General features: G+C 40.4%; 1 protein-coding gene across 1 annotated transcript in view; it reads right to left on the bottom strand.

The window, feature by feature from the left end:
- Positions 1-23,328, bottom strand: part of LOC128642669 (ficolin-1-like) — a 129,245-nt gene that overhangs the window by 92,749 nt on the left and 13,168 nt on the right. The window contains exons 4-5 of the mRNA XM_053695451.1: positions 8,508-8,553; positions 7,389-7,415 (exon numbers count right to left, since the gene is read on the bottom strand). Of these exons, the coding sequence (XP_053551426.1) occupies positions 7,389-7,415; positions 8,508-8,553 (73 nt within the window). The remainder of the gene's footprint in view (positions 1-7,388; positions 7,416-8,507; positions 8,554-23,328) is intronic.

Genomic DNA, 23,328 nt, shown 5'->3' on the forward strand with positions numbered 1-23,328 from the left:
GATCAGCGGATCATATCCGACAGACATCGCTGAATGCGGAGAGCAATACGCTCTCCACACTCAGCATTGCACCAGCAGCTCTTTTAAATTGCTGATGCAATGCTGCCCCCTGCAGATTCGCGGCCAATCGGCCGCTAGCAGGGGGTGTCAAACAACCCGATCGTATTGGATCGGGTTGATTTCATGCGATCTCTGTCCGCTTCCTTAGAGCAGGCGGACAGGTTATGGTCTTGAGACCGCTGCTTCATAACTGGTCTTCAGACTCGCCAGAAACACGGCCCTTCAAGCTCCATACGGCCCCCATGTCTACTTTTGGAAGTACTCGCATTCATATGGGCTTCAGTTTTCTCCACTGTCTTTATTTTCATTCCCGTACAACCGGCATTTTCACATTAATTGCAAGATATAACATTAAGGAACAACTTGTTTACTATACCTTAACATAAGTTTTTCACGGAATTGTTTGCATTATTCTACCGTTATGCACTTGCAGTATTTTAAAATGTATCAAGCTGCGCTAATTACAGTCCCAGTTCTTAGATCTTATACTGCACAAGCTGTATGGCAGAACTGAGCTAAGTGCTCTGACAGCATAGTTTCTATAGCATTTGCTCCATTGTTGTGTCTTTATGAATAGAACAGAACTGGTTAAAAATGCAGTTAACTTCATCCCCCACTAAGGGTCACAGTACTAATCTAATATCGCTGTAAATTTATTGAAATGCTCTTTGCGTTACAAAACACTCATATCCATGTCTAAGCAGGAATAACATCGGAAGGTATGCACTGCCACATATGTCTTTCACAGGCTGAGAATCAACTGATAAAAACAGCTCTTGTGAGCTTCTGGTGCAATGCTGAATATGGCGAGCGTATTGCTCGCTGTATTCAGCTAGGTCTGGTGGACCTGATCCGCACTGTCGGATCAGGTCCGCCAGACCTTGATAAATAGAGGCCAATATAAATACTGTTGTCAGAGCTGTATGTAGACTCCCTCAGACACATAGCTGAGCTTACACTTATTTCCACCGGTGCAGAGTGAAGCTAGATGTTTTTTCTAAATTTTCAACTGCAAACATTGCACTGGCTTATGATAGCACCCTGGCTATTGCGCAGTTAACAAACGGTCTGGTGTAGGTTAGGGTACTAACTTACAGGTAGATTACAAGTTATGCGCGCTATAGGGAATTTAACGAATGCAGAAAAGTTTTTGCGTTATTTAACACTCTATAGCGCAGCCATTAGAAGTTTTGAAATAGCTGGCTTGTGCGTGCGATATAGTGGTTTTAAGCCCCATACAGCACAAAATTCAAGCGATGTTTTGACGTGCTTGTGCACGCTTTCCCCATAAACATCAATAAGGAGAAGGTGTCAGAAAAAAAACCTAACACCTGCGATCGCGGAATGAAAAGCTCTGTAACGCAGCCCCATTAATGTCTAAGGGGAAAAAAACTAACATTTAAACCTAACATAAACCCAAAGGGGTAAATTTATCATGGGTGATTGACACCCCCTGCTAGTGGATCTGCACCCCCTGGCCGTGAATCTGCAGGGGGCGACATTGCACAAACAGTTCTGGTGAACTGCTTGTGCAATTTTAAATGCCGACAGCGTTTGCTGTCGGCATTCAGCAATGTCTGTCGGACATGATACGCTACAGCGTATCATGTCAGACAGACATTGATACATCGGCCCCTTATTGTCTCACTTATAAAATGCTCACTTAAGAAAGGTGAGCCTATGATATTATGAAGGTGCAAACTGCACTTACAGTCATCATTTTCTTAGGCACATGACAGGAATGTAAAGGCTACTAGTCTGAGCTGATTTTAAGGACATATATTGTGTGTTTGACTTGTCTCTATTTGACATCACTTGTCTGCACATACAGTTTTCATGTTCATTTACAAGTAATCAGCCTTCATACCCAGCCCTAAAACAGAGCCAAGTGCCCGTAACAGCGGCTGATGTACCACTTAATATAGGCTGCGTATTTTTGCGATGGCCTTGTGCTCTGTATAATGATCATGACAATGTAAACTACTTTATATAATGCCCAGCAGTTAGGGGCTTCTGTGGTACTGTCATATCCACAAACAACACATAGGGGCATTTTTATCAAGTTTCATATGGAGCTATGTCTAAAGACAGCTGCTCCATAACTTGTCTACCTGCTCTGAGGCGGCAGACAGAAATCAACCTGATCGAATACGATCGGGTTGATTGACACCCCTTGCTAGTGGCCCATTGGCTGCGAATCTGCAGGGGGCGTATGCTGTCGGCATTTATCCTTGTGTAGCGATGTGCAGCGGACATGATAAGCTACTTCGTATCATGTCCGCTCGCACATTGATATATATGCCCCTTAGGGCTAGATTACAAGTGGAGTGCTAAATTATTGCGCTCCCGTAAAACGGGCAGCATTTATTTATTTTTTAATTGAAAACAAGGACTTCCGGTGTGCGGCGTACAAAGATGGCAGCATTGTAATTAAGCTTTGATACATCTTGTGTGTAATAAACCTTCTTACAGCCAGGATCTACTGCCATCCACACCTCTCTTGACAATTTCCGAGAACTATTGTGGATAGAGAGATAACCATCCTCTCTTCCCCGGAATGCACTTTAAAGGATATTTATGAGACACAGTTACGGGTCTCCTATTTCTCAATATGGACTCTATAACTAAAGAACTGATGGCTGCATTCCTGCCTCATTTAGACAAGCTTATGAGATCTTGTCTAACACTTCATGAAGTGATCCGGTCCGCTCAGAGACCACCCTTGCTATTAGTAACTACCTCTGTACCCGCTAAAGAGGTTCCGCAATTTCAACACTTACTACAGCACTATTCTTCCCAGTACGCCACGTGGCAAGATGGTAATCAGCTTTATTCAAGCTATGGCGCAGTGCCACCTCATAATCCTTGTACACCCTCCTCCCCAGATGATAGCTCTTACTGCAGATCAAAACCAGTACTGGAGGAGAACATTAATGCATCTCAACAGGATATTACCCCTCAGGCAGCAGATCGGACCCTCATACAGCCAAGGCTCTGGATGGACTCACACTATGCATATATGGGACAAAAAAACAGATCGGCAAATGGCCTTATCTGTAGGGCACTTTGTCATGGCACACCTGTGGAAACTAAGAAAAATGGCGGCGCTGAATTTTACCTGCCGCTCCCCGGAGTATCTGAAGCTACCGGAAAGCCTACATATAATGTTACTCAGGGGACCACTTGCACAGGTTCATGGTACCTGATAACTTTTGGTATAACTTTCTTAAACTTACCTCCGGAACGTGAGAAAGTTGTATTATCAGCATTTGCGAAAACAAGTAGGGATGGGATGAGCTACCTTTATATCTTCTATAACCGACAGCACAACGTTGGAAGAAATACCTTATTTTGAGTTGGTTAATACTATCTTGGCGGTTGCAGCAAATTATTCTCTTTACATTCAAAAGGAAACTTGGTATTTAACTCTCTAGGGATTAGCGATCTGACTGCTTACATGAATGACACTTTCTGGAGAAACCTGGTTACATGATTACTATGTTTATGTAATTTCTGTACTGATTATTGTATCTACCTTAATTTCTCTACTCTCTGTGGGTAACACAATGGCATAATTCTTACTTGAAATTTATTATGAGACAATTTACCTGCTTTGCATTTGGCGACACTTGTATGTAATATAATGAGGGCTAGCTTTATCTTTTTAAATAAAACATATCTGAGTAGGCATTGGCTGTGGGGACATATATGGAACTGACCCGGCTGTTTAAAAAACTCTTATTAACACAACAGAATGTTTTTGTCGAATACCCAGTTTGTAAAACTTTCTGCACCGCAATTGTTTTACTGACATGATAATTTAGTCACTGGTGCCTATTTATGAAATGTCTGTCCGACATTATCCGATCAGCGGATCATATCCGACAGACATCGCTAAATGCGGAGAGCAATATGCTCTCCACACTCAGCATTGCACCAGCAGCTCTTTTAAATTGCTGATGCAATGCTGCCCCCTGCAGATTCGCAGCCAATCGGTCGCTAGCAGGGGGTGTCAAACAACCCGATCGTATTGGATCGGGTTGATTTCATGCAATCTCTGTCCGCCTCCTTAGAGCAGGCGGACAGGTTATGGTCTTGAGACCGCTGCTTCATAACTGGTCTTCAGACTCGCCAGAAACACGGCCCTTCAAGCTCCATACGGCCCCCATGTCTACTTTTGGAAGTACTCGCATTCATATGGGCTTCAGTTTTCTCCACTGTCTTTATTTTCATTCCCGTACAACCGGCATTTTCACATTAATTGCAAGATATAACATTAAGGAACAACTTGTTTACTATACCTTAACATAAGTTTTTCACGGAATTGTTTGCATTATTCTACCGTTATGCACTTGCAGTATTTTAAAATGTATCAAGCTGCGCTAATTACAGTCCCAGTTCTTAGATCTTATACTGCACAAGCTGTGTGGCAGAACTGAGCTAAGCGCTCTGACAGCATAGTTTCTATAGCATTTGCTCCATTGTTGTGTCTTTATGAATAGAACAGAACTGGTTAAAAATGCAGTTAACTTCATCCCCCACTAAGGGTCACAGTACTAATCTAATATCGCTGTAAATTTATTGAAATGCTCTTTGCGTTACAAAACACTCATATCCATGTCTAAGCAGGAATAACATCGGAAGGTATGCACTGCCACATATGTCTTTCACAGGCTGAGAATCAACTGATAAAAACAGCTCTTGTGAGCTTCTGGTGCAATGCTGAATATGGCGAGCGTATTGCTCGCTGTATTCAGCTAGGTCTGGTGGACCTGATCCGCACTGTCGGATCAGGTCCGCCAGACCTTGATAAATAGAGGCCAATATAAATACTGTTGTCAGAGCTGTATGTAGACTCCCTCAGACACATAGCTGAGCTTACACTTATTTCCACCGGTGCAGAGTGAAGCTAGATGTTTTTTCTAAATTTTCAACTGCAAACATTGCACTGGCTTATGATAGCACCCTGGCTATTGCGCAGTTAACAAACGGACTGGTGTAGGTTAGGGTAATAACTTACAGGTAGATTACAAGTTATGCGCGCTATAGGGAATTTAACGAATGCAGAAAAGTTTTTGCGTTATTTAACACTCTATAGCGCAGCCATTAGAAGTTTTGAAATAGCTGGCTTGTGCGTGCGATATAGTGGTTTTAAGCCCCATACAGCACAAAATTCAAGCGATGTTTTGACGTGCTTGTGCACGCTTTCCCCATAAACATCAATAAGGAGAAGGTGTCAGAAAAAAAACCTAACACCTGCGATCGCGGAATGAAAAGCTCTGTAACGCAGCCCCATTAATGTCTAAGGGGAAAAAAACTAACATTTAAACCTAACATAAACCCAAAGGGGTAAATTTATCATGGTGTGGACAGACATGATCCTATTTTTTTCTGTGTTAAAGGGACACTAAACCCCCAAAAAATATTTCATGATTCAGATAGAGAATACAATTTTAAATAACATTCCAATTGACTTATATTATCTAATTTGCTTAATTCTTAAGATATCTTTTGTTGAAGAAATAACAATGCACATGTGTGAGCCAATCACACGAGGCATCTATGTGCATCTACCAATCAGCAGCTATGAAGCATATCTAGATATGCTTTTCAACAAAAAATATCAAGAAAATGAAGCAAATTAGATAATAGAAGTAAATTAGAAAGTTGTTTAAAATTGCATTCTCTTTTTAAATAATGAAAGATACATTTTTGGCTTCATGTCCCTTTAAATGTTAAAAAAAAAGATATGTATCAAATTCACCTTTTTTTGGGGATGGGTGGGGCTCTTCTTAGATTCTTGCACCTGGGCCCTGTGGTTTCTAGTTACGCCTCTGGTCCCAGTAAACCTGGATTTTTTTGTATGTTCTAGTCCAAACACATGACAAGCCTGATGCCTTAAAGGGACACTGAATCCAAAATGTTTATTTTGTTATTCAGATAGAGCAGGCAATTTTAAGCAACTTTATAATTTACTCCTATTATCAAATTTACTTCATTCTCTTGGTATCTTTATTTAAAAAGCAAGAATGTAAGTTTAGATGCCGGACCATTTTTGGTGAACAACCTGGGTTGTTCTTGCTTATTGGTGGATAAATTCACCCACCAATAAACAAGTGCTGTCCAGGGTTCTGAACCAAAAAAAATAGCTTAGATGCCTTCTTTTTCAAATAAAGATAGCAAGAAAATGAAGAAAAATTGATAATAGGAGTAAATTAGAAAGTTGCTTAAAATACTATCTGAATCACGAAATACATTTTTTTGGGTTCAGTGTCCCTTTAAGCCCCTTCTAAGCAAAGCCTCAGTACATAAATGAAGCAAATAAACATGATCCAAATTATGCAACACTATTGAGATGCCTTGCTTCCTCACCCCTTGCCTCCTACCCTCCCTGTTATTGTACATCTCATGGCTTCCCAGACTACAGATAAAGAAAACTACAAAAAAGACAAAAACATACTGACAATAAATAAAATTAAAAGCCACAGTGACCTGTGGTGGGCGTACTACACTGCACACAATATTATTATTAAACTAAAAACAGACTAAATTGTACAAGGACAGACTTAAAGGGACAGTCTACACCAGAATTGTTATTGTTTAAAAAGATAGATAATCCCTTTATTACCCATTCCCTAGTTTTGCATAATCAACACAGTTTAATAAATACACTTTTTACCTCTGTGGTTATCTTGTATCTAAGCCTCTGCAAACTGCCTCCTTATTTCAGTTCCTTTGACAGACATGCATTTTAGCCAATCAGAGCTGGCTCACCTGAACTCCATGTGCGTGAGCACAGTGTTATCTATATGACACACATGAACTAACACCCTCTAGTGGTGAAAAACTGTCAAAATGCCCTGAGAGAAGAGGCGGCCTTCAAGGGTTAGAAATTTGCATATGAACCTCCTAGGTTTAGCTTTCAACTAAGAATACCAAGAGAACAAAGCAAAATTGATGATAAAAGTAAATTGGAAAATTGTTTAACATTACATTCTCTATCTGAATCATGAAATTTTGGACTAGACTGTCCCTTTAAAAGGCAGAGACAGGAAGATAAAAAAAGATATTTTTCCCGCAGGACAGTCGGTTACTATGCCTTTCAATGGCAGACAAGACGTAAGTCGCTAAACATTTAATTAAAAAGATCAGCCTTTAAACAGCTATCAATAAGTCAGAAGTACTTTTGAATATGCAATGTGTCTTAGTGAAAAAGTAGCTCATTTAAATAGCATTATAAACGGCTGGATCTACCTTACAGATGAAAATGTTTTACCATCTTCAGAGAAAGAAAAACAAAAATACATTTTGAGCGTCACCTTTTGCACCTTGGGTTCCTCTTGCACCAGCTTCACCTATGTTAAAAAAAATAAAAAAAAATGAATATCTCTACGTGTTTATAAAGTTCCCAACCAGGGGTGTATTTTGGCAAATTTTGTTGTTGTTTCTAGAGGGGATCAACCGATATTACCCTTCGTGCCCTTACCCACCAGTGTTCTATGTATTTTGGCAAAGGACAGCAGGATTTGTGGGGAAAGCAGACTTTGAGGTGTAGTTTATTGGCATAATACCTGAGCGCCTCAGGCCTCCCACGGCAGAACACTATTATTAATGAGGTGATGTTAGCCAATAGCTTGCCAGCCATACAGCATAATGCTAACTTAAAGTCCACTTTATTTGTAGCACTGGTAAATCCTAGCTTAAAGGGACACTGAACCCAAAATTTTACTTTTGTAATTCAGATAGAGCATGCAGTTTTAAGCAACTTTCTAATTTACTCCTATTATCAAATGTTATTCATTCTCTTGGTGTCTTTATTTGAAAAGCAAGAATGTAAGTTTAGATGCCGGCCCATTTTTGGTGAACAACCTCGGTTGTTCTTGCTGATTGGTGGATAAATTCACCCACCACTAAACAAGTGCTGTCCAGAGGTCTGAACCAAAAATTGGCTGGCTCCTTAGCTTAGATGCCTTCTTTTTCAAATAAAGATAGCAAGAGAATGAAGAAAAAATAATAATAGGAGACAATTAATGAATCACGAAAGAAAAAATGTGGGTACATTGTCCCTTTAAGATCATCAGCCCCTTAGAGAGAACTATTTAAAATGAACATTTAAGTATAGCTCCTTTCAGTATAGGTAGGGATACCACAGTCATACGCAGCTATTTCAAATGCCGATATAAAGGTAAAGGAGCTATTTTTAAACAATTTAATAATTGGAAACAAATTAAAGGCGAGAAAAATATAGGGTTAGCTATCCTCTTAAGTATTGATTGGGATATTTTTCCACTAAAGCATGATCTAGTAAGTTCAATTCTACATAATGATAACCATTCAACCAAATGTGCTGTCTGTTCTTGCTACTTCATTTATTTATTACACTTATATAAACTACTTTAGCGCTTTTTCCAAAATGAGTGAATTGTACTTCTGAGTCTGTCACTTACCTTTCTGTCCTGGTGGTCCAGCTTTCCCAGGGTCACCTGCAGATCCCTTTAGCCCTTAAAAAATATAAAAAGAACCAATTTGAGGGAGCAATAATTTCCCATAATCTTGTGTGGTGACCAGTTAACATGTATTTAACATATTCTATATCATATATCTGTATAATATTAGTATCAATTTTTTTTTCAGACACATATCACATGTATAATCACTTAGTGTATCTATACTATATAAATATATATATATATATATATATATATATATATATATATATATATATACGGTATATATAACAACATTTTAAATTAGGGGGAGGTAAAAGGAGAGTTTAAAATCCTCCACTGCGCACAAAATAGAGAAAATAACTCATTGTGTAGTCCATTAACAAATCTAGACTGGCCTGAAGGCTTGTTTTTCCCACAGAAAACCTCTGGAATACACTGTTTCCAATGCAGCAAAGGATTCTGGGTAAGATACGCAAATTAGGTTCACAATGACACACCTTTTTACTTCGTCTGCTTCTCAGCAGATTTTCTTAACGCCAAAGAATCGCTGTTCACACAGTTTATAAGCTTAGCTAGGGTTAGTGCAGTGATTCATAAACATCCCAGGACAGACTGGATTTTAAACTCACCTTTTTACCTCCCCGTAATTTAAAATGTTGTTGTATTTTGCCCGGAATCAACTTCACCCAGCAGTGATTCAAATTTTCTCCCAGCTGATGAGTAGCAATAACTACGAAACAGTCTGTCCTGGGATGGTTATGAATCACTGCACTAACCCTAGCTAAGCTTATAAACTGTGTGAACAGCGATTCTTTGGCGTTAAGAGAATCTGCTGAGAAGCAGACGAAGTAAAAAGGTGTGTCATTGTGAACCTAATTTGCGTATCTTACCCAGAATCCTTTGCTGCATTGGAAACAGTGTATTCCAGAGGTTTTCTGTGGGAAAAACAAGCCTTCTGGACTGTCTAGATTTGTTAATGGACTACACAATGAGTTGTTTTCTCTCTCTCTCTCTCTCTCTCTCTCTCTCTATATATATATATATATATATATATATATGTGAGTGTGTAGAGAAAATATTTTATTGTGTAAGCCATTTACAAATCTAGGCAAGTCAGAAGATTTGCTTTTCTCACAGAAACTCTCTGAATACATTCGGCTAGATTACGAGTTTTGCGGTAAGAGCTGCTCGGTACTAACTTGCAAGTTATTGTCACCGCTCACTTACCTACAGCACTGGTATTACAGGTTTTCATAAACCCGGCGTTAACAGGCAAGAAGTGAGCGTTGAGCAAAATTGTGCTCCATACCGCACTCCAATACCAGCGCTGCTTAAGTCAGCGGTAAGCTGGTTTTTAGCGGTAATGGGGAGAGCCGGCTGAAAAAAAGTCTAACACCTGCAATAAAACAGCGTAAAGCTCAGTAACGCAGCCCCATTGATTCCTATGGGGAAACTAAATTTTTGTTTACACCTAACACCCTAACATTAACCCCCGAATCTAAACACCCCTAATCTGCTGCCCCGACATCGCCGCCACCTACATTATACTTATTAACCCCTAATCTGCCACTCCGGACATCGCCACCACTATAATAAACATATTAACCCCTAAACTGCTGCACTCCCACATTGCAAACACTAGTAAAATATTATTAACCCCTAATCTGCTGCCCCTAACATCGCCGCCACCTACCTACATTTATTAACCCCTAATCTGCCACCCCCAACATCGCCGCCACTTTACTATATTTATTAACCCCTAAACCTAAGTCTAACCTTAACCCTAACACCCCCTAACTTAAATATAATTAAAATAAATCTAAATAAAACCTACTATTCATAACTAAATAATTCCTATATAAAACTAAATACTTTCCTGTAAAATAAACCCTAAGATAGCTACAATATAACTAATAGTTACATTGTAGCTAGCTTAGGTTTTATTTTTATTTTACAGGCAAGTTTGTATTTATTTTAACTAGATAGAATAGTTACTAAATAGTTATTAACTATTTACTAACTACCTAGCTAAAATAAATACAAATTTACCTGTAAAATAAAACCTAACCTGCCTTACAATAAAACCTAACCTTACACTACAATTAAATAAATTACCTAAATTAAATACAATTACCTAAATTACAAAAAAAACCCCACTAAATTACACAAAATAAAAAAAGAAATGATCAGATATTTAAACTAATTACACCTAATCTAATAGCCCTATCAAAATAAAAAAAGCCCCCCCCAAAATACAAATTTACCTGTAAAATAAATACAAATTTACCTGTAAAATAAATACAAAGTTACCTGTAAAATAAAACCTAACCTGCCTTACAATAAAACCTAACCTTACACTACAATTAAATAAATTACCGAAATTAAATACAATTACCTAAATTACAAAAAAACCCCCACTAAATTACACAAAATAAAAAAAGAAATTATCAGATATTTAAACTAATTACACCTAATCTAATATCCCTATCAAAATAAAAAAAGCCCCCCAAAATAAAAAAAAACCCTAGCCTAAACTAAACTACCAATAGCCCTTAAAAGGCCCTTTTGCGGGGCATTGCCCCAAATAAATCAGCTCTTTTACCTGTAATTCTATCAGCCAATCAGCATTGAAGGTGAAAAAATCCTATTGGCTGATCACCTTTAATTCTGATTGGCTGATAGAATTCTGCCGGCTTGGATGAAGACTTTTCCCAGCTTCGTTGAGGACTTCTTGCCGCTTCGCTGAAGACTTCTCCCGGCTTTCTTGAGGATGGATGTCCGGTCTTCAAAACTGTAAGTGGATCTTCGGGAGTTAGTGTTAGGTTTTTTTAAGGGTTTATTGGGTGGGTTTTAGTTTTAGATTAGGACTTTTAGGCAATTGAAAAAGAGCTAAATGCCCCTTTAAGGGCAATGCCCATACAAATGCCCTTTTCAGGGCAATGGGGAGCTTAGGTTTCTTTTAGTTAGTATTTTATTTGGGGGGTTGGTTGTGTGGGTGGTGGGTTTTACTGTTGGGGGGTGTTTGTATTATTTTTACAGGTAAAAGAGCTGATTTATTTGGGGCAATGCCCCGCAAAAGGCCCTTTTAAGGGCTATTGGTAGTTTAGTTTAGGCTAGGGTTTTTTTTATTCTGGGGGGGGGGGGTTATTTTGATAGGGCTATTAGATTAGGTGTAATTAGTTTAAATATCTGATAATTTCTTTTTTTATTTTGTGTAATTTAGTGTTTGCTTTTTTTGTAATTTAGGTAATTATATCTAATTTAGGTAATTTATTTAATTGTAGTGTAAGGTTAGGTTTTATTGTAAGACAGGTTAGGTTTTATTTTACAGGTAAATTTGTATTTATTTTAGCTAGGTAGTTAGTAAATAGTTAATAACTATTTAGTAACTATTCTACCTAGTTAAAATAAATACAAATTTGCCTGTAAAATAAAAACAAACCCTAAGCTAGATACAATGTAACTATTAGTTATATTGTAGCTAGCTTAGGGTTTATTTTATAGGTAAGTATTTAGTTTTAAATAGGAATTATTTAGTTATTAATAGTCGGTTTTATTTAGATTTATTTTAATTATATTTAAGTTAGGGGGTGTTAGGGTTAGACTTAGGTTTAGGGGTTAATAAATTTAGTATAGTGGCGGCGACGTTGGGGGCGGCAGATTAGGGGTTAATAATATTTAACTAGTGTTTGTGAGGCGGAAGTGTGGCGGTTTAGGGGTTAATATGTTTATTATAGTGGCGACGATGTCCAGAGCAGCAGATTAGGGGTTAATAATTTTATTTTAGTGTTTGCGATGCGGGAGGGCCTCGGTTTAGGGGTTAACAGGTAGTTTATGGGTGTTAGTGTACTTTTTAGCACTTTAGTTATGAGTTTTATTTTACGGCGTTGTAGCATAAAACTCATAACTACTGACTTTCAGTTTACGGTATTGATCTTGGCGGTATAGGGTGTACTGCTCACTTTTTGGCCTCCCAGGCAGACTCGTAATACCGGCGCTGTGGAAGTCCCATTGAAAAAAGACTTTACGCAAATTGCGTAAGTTAATTTGCGTTAAGGCCAAAAAAGTGTGCGGCGCCCCTAAACCTGCAAGACTCGTAATACCAGTGGTAGTGAAATAGCAGCGTTATGAGGCTTACCGCTGCTTTTTCACTCATACCGCAAAACTCATAATCTAGCCGATTGTTTCCAATGCAGCAAAGGATTCTGGGTAAGAGATCACAATGACTAACTTTTTTACTTTTAACCTGCTTTTTAAGCCATAGCATTGCTGTATTACACAGCTTTATATACTGTATGTATATATATATATATATATATATATATATATACATACCTCAGTGATATTGCGGGTTCAATTCCAGACGAATATAGCAATAAGGCACACTCATTTTTTGGTTTCTATTGCATATAAAAGTTTTGTTTACACTATACTGTAGTTTATCAAGGGCTAGAATACGAGTGGCACGTTAACAGTTATGCATGATCGAAAATGGGTTTATCGTGGGTATTTGCGTACATCAGGAGCCAGATTACAAGTAGAGCACTAAATATCACTTGCATGCAAGCGATATTAGCCCTCCACTCTGTAATACCAGCACACGATAATGTGTGTGCTTATATTACAAGTAAATTGGAATGTGAACACGAGCTCGCATTCACACTCACAAGAGCGCTCTTCCATACGCTCCTATGGGAGCCCCGTTCTGATGCCGTCACAGACGGCATCAGAACCTCGCACAGCAAAGGGGGTAAGTAGCGCAGTGATGGGCAGCATTTTTAAATATATATGTTTATGAATATATACATTTATATTTATGTGTTTATATGTGTATATACACATAGTAACACATAAATATATATGTATATAATAATATACATATATATTTACATTTCGGTCTATGGGAACACTTTAGACCCCAAAACTGCCTACTGTAGTTGTTTTTTATTACAAAAAAATGCTAGATTTTTTTTAAATTAAAAACTACAATGCCCTCTATTTTGAGGGTATTTGGGGCACTTTTAGAAAATGAACCAAAGATCTAATCTCTGGTTAAATTTCGGAGAGCTATTTGCTACCGCGAAGTTGTGGTAGCAATAACCAGCCACTTGTTAATGGTTAACCGGTTAAATATTGCGCCCCCGCAAACGGCCAAATTTGCCCGCTTGTGGGAGCGCAGAAATTTAGCGCTCCACTTGTAATCTAACCCCAGGTTTTCTGCTCGTATTACAAGTTGAAAGTAAACGCGTTCCCTTCATCGCAATTCTTGTTAACACGCATCGGGTTAGCACAAACTCAGAGCTCTGGTTAACTGTTTCCCAAAACAAAAAAAGTGTCACAAAACACATAAAAAATAAATTACAAAGTACAGTTACACTCATAATAACGCCATCTAATAAAATTTATAAAAAAAAATATTGCACACAAAAGTGTAGACATATATATTAGTGCATTAGAGCCCTTTGTAGTTAAGTAGATGAAAACATGTAAAAACATATTTATGCAATATTCATATTTAATGAAGTGTTATAGTGTGCATTTACAGTAAATATTTCACATTTCTATGTTCTGCACACAGCATAATATGTTACATGTATTTATAAATAGATATTCCTATATATATATCTGTGTATATCTATACCTATATAGTTATATATATATAGGTATAAATATATATTTGTACGTGATACCATCATATATATATATATATATATATATATATTAAAATTATGGTGGGAAGATAAGAAACTGAAATTAAAATCCTCCATGTCTCAAAATTAAATCAATGTAAATATTTGCATAGGAAATTAGCACATCTAGGCAAGAATACCCCCTCGCTTTTTCCCCAGAAATAACTCATATACAATGTTACCAATGCACAAGAGAATTCTGGGTAAGATATGCAAATTCTCAGTTTTTTTGCTAAAAAAATACTGTTTTAACAGGATTATAGCAGCAAATCAGAAATCACTCCTAGACAGACTGTTTCGTTCTATTTGGAACTCATCAGTAGGAGATAGATTTCTGGTTGCTGCATTGATAAAGCTATTTTCAAGGTTAAACCAAAATTCATTAAAATTATGGGGGGAGATAAAAAACTGAAATTAAAATCCTCCATGTTTCAAAATTAAATCAATGTAAATATGTGCATAAGAAATTAGCACATCTAGGCAAGAATCCCTGCTCGCTTTTCCCCCAGAAATAACTCATATACAATGTTACCAATGCACAAGAGAATTCTGGGTAAGATATGCAAATTAGATATGCAAATTCTCAGTTTTTTTGCTTCAAAAATACGGTTTTAACACAGCTTTCCTTTTAACAGGATTATAGCAGCAAATCAGAAATCACTCCTAGACTCTCTTGTGCATTGGTAACATTGTATATGAGTTATTTCTGGGGAAAAAGCAAGCGCGGATTCTTGCCTAGATGTGCTAATTTCCTATGCAAATATTTACACTGATTTAATTTTGAGACATGGAGGATTTTAATTTCAGTTTTTTATCTCCCCCCATAATTTTAATGAATTTTGGTTTAACCTTGAAAATAGCTTTATCAATGCAGCAACCAGAAATCTATCTCCTACTGATGAGTTCCAAATAGAACGAAACAGGCTGTCTAGGAGTGATTTCTGATTTGCTGCTATAATCCTTTTAAAAGGAAAGCTGTGTTAAAACAGTATTTTTGAAGCAAAAAAACTGAAAATTTGCATATCTTACCCAGAATTCTCTTTTGCATTGGTAACATTGTATATGAGTTATTTCTGGGGAAAAAGCGAGCGGGGATTCTTGCCTAGATGTGCTAATTTCCTATGCAACTATTTACATTGATTTAATTTTGAGACATGGAGGATTTTAATTTCAGTTTTTTATCTCCTCCCATAATTTAAATGAATTTTGGTTTAACCTTGAAAATAGCTTTATCAATGCAGTAACCAGAAATCTATCTCCTACTGATGAGTTCCAAATAGAACAAAACAGGCTGTCTAGGAGTTATTTCTGATTTGCTGCTATAATCCTGTTAAAAGGAAAGCTGTGTTAAAACAGTATTTTTGAAGCAAAAAAACTGAGAATTTGCATATCTAATTTGCATATCTTACCCAGAATTCTCTTGTGTATTGGTAACATTGTATATGAGTTATTTCTGGGGAAAAAGCGAGCGGGGATTCTTGCCTAGATGTGCTAATTTCCTATGCAAATATTTACATTGATATATATATATATATTTATATATATATATATATATATATATATATATATATATATAGGGAGCAAACAAGTAGAATGTTACCGTTCAGGAGCCCTGACCTGAAAACAAGCGGTACTCACAAGTTGCGCTAGTCAAGGGGAAAGGAAGTAGTTGGCAGCTGTTAGAGACTAAAACATTAAAGGGGCGAACCCCAATAGTGTAAGAGTAACAATGAATGTACAAGGGGTTAACAGCTCTCTCAAGTCCTTATGTAAACAGAATAGTATGCGATTGATATGTATATGTATACAGTATCAGTGTTATGAAAGACCAATATTCCTTAAATATAAACAAAATGTCATAGAAGGTCCACTTGATGATCTTTAAATGCAGTGTATGTCCTTACCAGGATTTACATCAATTGTATGAGGTAAGTTGCCGCACTGGGAGGGGTACTCAGTTCTTTGTAGTTGGTTAATCCAGAATACCAGTGTATGCTTCTATGGTTTCATCCACCTCTTGGAGTATGTAGGAATTTAATTCTTCCAATTAGTTATCTCCCAGGATACGTGTATGGATGTGCTCGCCGCCTCTTGGAGTATGATATCTTGGTATGTACTTCCTCATCCGCAGATGTACCTGAGTCCATACTCCAAGAGGTGGCGAGCACATCCATACACGTATCCTGGGAGATAACTATTGGAAGAATTACATTCCTACACACTCCAAGAGGTGGATGAAACCATAGAAGCATACACTGGTATTCTGGATTAACCAACTACAAAGAACTGAGTACCCCTCCCAGTGCGGCAGTTTACCTCATATGATTGAGGTAAATTCTGGTAAGAGCATACACTGCATTTAAAGATCATCAAGTGGACCTTCTATGACATTTTGTTTATATTTAAGAAATATTGGTCTTTCATAACACTGATATTGTATACATATACATATCAATCGCATACTATTCTGTTTACATAAGGACTTGAGAGCTCTGTTAACCCCTTGTAAATTTATATATATATATATATATATATATATATATATATATATATATATATATAGATATATATATACATAAATATGTACTTATAAATAAATTAAACATATTTTCTATGTGAAGAACATTGGAATGTAGAATATTCATATTTTCATGTTGGGTTTGGCTTTTAACGCTCGTCGGGTTAGCGCACGAGTGATAACTTTTTACTTTCGCCTTGTAAAACGCGCGCAACTTTAATTAAAAAAATACTTTTTTGCTACAAATTGCTAACCATCATCTAAGCATGACCTTTTTGCTGGTGGTGTATATATATATATATATATATATATATATATATATATATATATGATATGTGTGTGTTTATATGTGTATACATGTGTATTTATATGTGTATATATAGTGGAAAAATGGCTCCAATAGACTTCCTTAATGCAGGGTTGCCACAAACCTTCAATTTGTAAAAAAAACCCATATCTGCATAGCACAATAAAGCGAAGCACAATAAAATGTGGAACATCTGCGAGTGTATGTGTATGTATATGTGTATATGTGTATATATCTATCTATATATATTTATATATATATATATACACACACAGACACACACATATATATATACAGCTAGGGTTGTCAACTTTTTTGAAGAAAATAAGGGAGACTAAGAGGTTCGCAAGTTTCACGTGGGAAATTGACAAATTATACAGTAGTTACTGAAGGAAACACTATATTTTACAATTTGATACAGTTTGGTACAACTAAATTCCTCATGCAAATCTTCTTTATTCACACAGTCTAGCTTAATACATTCCACAACTTTCTGCGGATCCGTGAATTCTGTTTCTCATTTACAGCACAGTGGGGGAGATTACAAGTTGTGCGGTACGGCTTTAGAGCTAAAAGAAAGGCCTTTGAGTGCGGAATGGTCAGCTTACCCATATTACAAGTCGCGCGTTACGGCTTTAACGTGATCGTTATGGTCTATACCGCAAAGATCCATTTCGCAATCAAAGACCAGAACTCATGAAAAATACGTTACAAAGTACACTAACACCCATAAACTACCTATTTACCCCTAAACCGCCATCCCCTCCACATTGCAAATACTAAAATAAACCTATTAACCCCTAATCCACCTCCTACCCACCTTGCGACTACATAAATGAAAGTATTAACTCCTAATCCACCGCCCCTTCATCGCTAACACTAAATAAACCTATTAACCTCTAAACCGCCGACCCCCCCACATCGCCAACACTAAATAAACCTATTAACCCCTAAACCGCCGACCCCCCACATCACAACTCCCTAAATAAACCTATAAACCCCTAAACCGCCACCCCCCCACATTGCGACTACCTAAATTAAAGTATTAATCCCTAAACCTAACACCCCCTAACTTTAAATTAGTTACAATATAACTACCTTAAAATAAATAAAAACTTACCTGTGAAATAAAAATAAATACGCTTAAGCTATAAATAAACCTAAGATTACAATTTTAAAAAAATTAGATACCAAAAATAAAAAACCTAAATTATAAAATTAAAAACTTCTAACACTACGAAAAAAACACAAAAAAAACTAACTTTACAAAAAATAACAAAATCTAAAATTAAATAAAATAACAAAATCTAACATAACACAAAATAACACTCTACAATTGCGAAAAATAATAAAATCAAAGTTTACAGAAAATAATGAATGAAATTATCAAAAATAAAAGATTAAACCTAATCTAATACCCCGATAAAAACAAAAAAGCCACCCTGTGACGGATCCCGGCTACCCCGACTGGGTACCTCCGCCAAATGATCCTCCCGATACCTGATCTTGATAAGAGCCTTATCAGTCCCTCACATCTCCAGCCATTTCCGCCCCTCCAGACAGGCTGGCGCCTCCATTGTATCCATTGTTCCCCAGTGTCCAGCGGTACAAGGATGGTGTATTTGGGGTGATCCCAGCAAAGCAGCAGCACTTCCAATGTTTCGTTGGATAGCCTTTGGGCCCCAGCTTTTACAGTCCAAACAGCGCCTGGATCCATGGCTGGGGGCCGGAGCTATCAGTGACCAACCGTACAGCGGGAAGACCGCTGGGGAGTAGGTGCAGGTGGGAGGTCCAAAACCCCCGGTTCCTATGAAGGCTCCCCCCTGGTAATCACCCCACCTCGGGTCCTCCTCTAGAGGTAGTAATTCCCCAAAGAGCGGAGCTCTGGGATAAAGGACCACTGGAGCGACCTGGGTTGCAGAGGACTGGGTATCCGAGCTGATGCGGCTGGCCGGCGGTTCCATGGGGCCATCCTGCCGAAGGGCGGTCTGCTGAATAAGGCTCAGAAACTCTGGTTCCCAATGGAGCCAACCTCTTGCCCTCCCCACAGGGTACCAATCTCCAAGAGAGCAGAGCTCTGGGGCAAGGGGCCTTCGAAGCAGCTGGAGGTAAAGTGTCCCGGATGGTACTGGATGGGGGGCCGGCCGGTAGTTCCAGGGGCCTGGGCGGCTGGAGAGAGATGGGTTGGTTAGAGACCAGCTCTTTCAAGATCAAGTTGACAGATGAAAACAAGGGAACCCAAAGCTCTGGGAGATTGCAATTGCTTTGAGGAGTCCAAAACCACTGAGAAACAAGAGGGGGGTAGGGGGGTAGGGGTTTAACCCCTGCAGCCCGGTATCCATGACAACTCCCCCCTTCCAGTTCGGCAGACCTGGGTAGATCCACGCATGGGTTGGCCTGGGGCTGTCCAAGGAGTTTATGCCACTTCAGTCCGCCAGGAAAGTTCATCAGCGTTCCCATTGTTTTTCCACAGCCGGTACTTAATGTCAAAGTTAAATGGCTGCAGGGCTAAACTCCACCTCAGCAATCTTCCATTGTCTCCGGAAACTTTATTAAGCCATACAAGAGAGTTGTGGTCTGTGAGGACAGTGAATGGTCTCCCATAGAGTTAGGGTTGTAGCTCCTTTAGGGCCCATACCAAGGCCAGAGACTCCTTCTCCACCATCGTGTAGCCTACCTCTCTGGGCAACAGTTTTCTACTGATGTAGGCTACGGGGTGGTCCTGCCCCTCCTCATCTGTCTGGCTTAATACTGCTCCCAACCCGAACATGGGGGCATATGTGTGGACAGAAATTTGTTTGGTGGGGTTAGGAGCGACCAGTACTGGAGCAGAGATTAAGGCAGACTTAAAGCTTTGGAAGGCAGTTTCACCCTCGGGGGACCACAGGACCTGTCGGGGTAGACACGGGTCAGGGGTTTGGCTAGGGCACTGTAATTGGGGACAAATTTCTGGTAGTAATCTGTGGTCCCTAGAAAAGCTAGGACTTGGGTTTTGGTCCGGGGAGTGGGCCAGTTGGTCACTGCCTCAACCTTAGTCGGTTCTGGCCGCTGCTTACTGCAGCCCACTCAGTGGCCCAGATACTGTACCTCTGAGTGCCCGATGGTACATTTGTCAGGTTTCAGGGTCAGTCCGGCGGCTCTGAGGTGATCTTAAACGACACCTATGTGGACCAGATGGTCCTCCCAGGTGTCGCTATAGATGGCAATGTATTCCAGGTATGCGCAGGAGTAGTCCTGGAGGCCATCCAGAAGGCGATTTACCATCCTTTGGAATGTGGCTGGGGCGTTCTTCATCCCAAACGACATGAACTTAAACTGGTAGAGGCCGAAGAGGGTGATGAAGGCAGAGTTGGGAATGGACTTGGGGTCTAGAGGGATTTCCCAGTAGACCTTTCAAAGGACGAGGGTTGGTAAAGTGGTTTGTGAGTGATTCTAACAGGTCATCGACTTGGGGCATAGTGTATGCGTCAGTGGTGGTTCTGTCATTGAGCTTATGGTAGTCAATGCAGAACCGGGTAGTTCCATCCTTCTTGAGCACCAGCACCACCGGGGAGGCCCAGGGGCCGTTGGACGGTTCAACAACACCTCGGTCCAACATTCCCCAGAGCTTACGGTGCATGCTGTCCCTAACTGCTTCTGGGATCCTGTAGGCTGCCTGTCGCAGGGGAGCTTGTCCCGGGGGCTCTCCACTCGGTGTATGGCTGTTGTGGTGTACCCAGGGATAGTAGAGAGCATATATTCTCTCTCTTCCAGGAGTTGATGGACTTGTCTTCTCTGTTCAGTCCCTAACCTCTCATCAAGGGGTATGTCGGCCACTCCTTGGGGGGCTTCATTGGGTCCGGGGAGCTCCGGCATTGGAAGACTCTCAGAGTCCTCCACCACCGGAGCACAGATAGTGGCCACATCCTTGGCCTTTTCTACATATGCCTTCTGCATGTTCACATGAAAGGTCTGTCAGACCCGGTCATCTGAGCACTTGGCTACCAGGTAGGTGATGTCATTTAGGTGTTCCCCCACCCGGTAGGGTCCTTGCCAGGAGGCCTGTAGCTTGTCTGTTTTGACAGGCTTCAGAGCGAGGACCTTCTGTCCTACTGTCAGGGTTCGAGTATGAGCATTCCGGTCGTGCCATCTCTTTTGTCTACATTGTGCGACCTGAAGGTTCTCTCGCACTGGGTCCCTCAGGCGGTCTTTGAGTTGGAGAACGTATCTCACAATGGAGTGTTCTTCCCCTCCTGTGGTCCCTTCCCAGTGGACTCTCACTAAGTCCAGGGGTCCCCTTATCTTCTGGCCATACACTAACTCAAAGGGGGAGAAGCCTGTGGATTCCTGGGGCACCTCTCGGTATGCAAAGAGGAGGTGCAGCAGGAATCTTTCCCTGTCCTTGTGAGTGGCAGAGAATGTCCTAAGCATCTGCTTTAGAGTCCCGTTGAACTGCTCACATATCCCATTCATTTGGGGATGGTATGGGGCACTGTGCAGGGGTTTGATCCTGCACAATTTCCATAGCTGTTGGGTGATTTCCGCAGTGAACTGCATTCCTTGGTTGGAGATCACCTCCCAGGGGAAGCCTACCCTGGTAAATATCCAGAGCATTGCATCTGCCACTGTCTCCGCCTGGATATTGGCCAAGGGGATTGCCTCTGGGTATCAAGTGGCATAGTCCACTATGGTAAGGATATACCTTTTTCCTGAGGGGCTGGGTCAAGCTAGCGGACCCACTATGTCCACTTCAACCCTGCTAAAGGGTTCATCAATAATGGGGAGTGGGTGTAGAGGGGCTTTCGAATGTGGTCTCCGGTCTTCCCTACCTTCTGGCATGCTTCGCAGGACTTACAGTAGTCTCTAATATCCACTGTAATTCCCGGCCAGAAAAAGGTTTGGGTCAGGTGGTGGTGAGTCCTGGACTTTCCAAAATGTCCAGCTAGGGGAATATCATGTCCTATCCACAGTAGGTTTGACCAAGACTTCTTTGGTATAACCAGCTGATGTTTGGGCACCGGACTCTTTCTCCTCTTGGAGATCTGGTACATGAGCCCCCATCCCAATGGAACTGTTCCTCCCCAGGACCCTGGGGATCAGTGTCTCCTCGGTCTCGGTAAGGGGCTAAGGTCAGGTAGCTCAAGGTCTCCTGGGCAAAGTCAGAGGGGGACGCCCAGGAGGGTTCATCAGGGGATAGGGTGGAAGTCGGAGCGGGAGGTCGGGTGAGGTAGGAGTCAGGGAAGAATGTCTCACCTGGGTCCCCAGAATTGGAGCAATGGTTTGGCATCTGGCCTGCTGGCAGGTGGTCACTGGGCATATACCTGGGGAGGTATTCCCCATAAAAGCTGAAGCAAGGTGGCCGAGGTTGTTTCCCAACAGGACCTCGGCAGGCAACTGGGGCATGATGCCCGCCTCCACCATACAGGAGCCGGCACCCCAATTTAGGTGCACCCGGGCTGTGGGAAAGTGTAGGACAGCACCTCCAGCCACCCGAACAGCCAGGGTTCTTCCTGTGTGGCTAGAGGTAGGGGCCAAGTGAGACTGGATTAAAGTGACTGTGGCTCCAGTCTCTCTTTATCCCTGGGCAGCCTGTCCATTGACCCAGACATCCTGGCGGTGGTGCTGGCAGTTATCTCTGGTCGCTGCGTGTACCTCCTGCAAGACTCCAACCTCCTCTTCGACCCAGTCACCATAGTAGACTGGGCCCTCCCCATAAAGGCAGTGAGCTGCAGTTTGGTAGCTCCCATCCGGAGCTCGTGCCCACTGGGCTGGTGGGGGATTTCTGGGTGTCTGTGCAGGGGAGTTCCTCGGGGCCCAGCACGGGCAGTTCTGCCGAATGTGACCAGGCTGCCCGCATCCATAACATCCCTGGGTGCTATTGGCCCCGGCCAGGGAAGAAAATGAATAATAAAAAGACCTAACTCTAAAAAAATCTAATCTACCCATTGCTGATTTGAACAGCCAATAGGATTTAAGTAGCTCTCATCCTATTGGCTTATTTGAAATTTTCAACCAATAGGAATGCAAAGTACCCCAATATAAAAGTGCTACCTTGCATTCAATCTTCAGTGTGCAGCGGACGATCGCATGAAGAGGAGCCTCTCTGTCGGATGTCTGCAAGGTCGCTGATCCTGCTCCGCTCTGCGCCACTGGGATGAAGAAAGAAGATTGTCCTACGCTAGATAAAGATGGAGCCGTCTGGAAGAATACCTTCACAGCCGGATTTCAGGAATGGTGAGTACCTATTTCGGGGGTTAGTGTTAGTTTTTTTTTGTTTTTTTTCTGGGTGACTTTTTTTTTAGATTATGGCTTTTACTTTAATGG

The sequence above is a fragment of the Bombina bombina genome, chromosome 12, assembly GCF_027579735.1.
Source record: "Bombina bombina isolate aBomBom1 chromosome 12, aBomBom1.pri, whole genome shotgun sequence".
Classification (NCBI taxonomy): domain Eukaryota; kingdom Metazoa; phylum Chordata; class Amphibia; order Anura; family Bombinatoridae; genus Bombina; species Bombina bombina.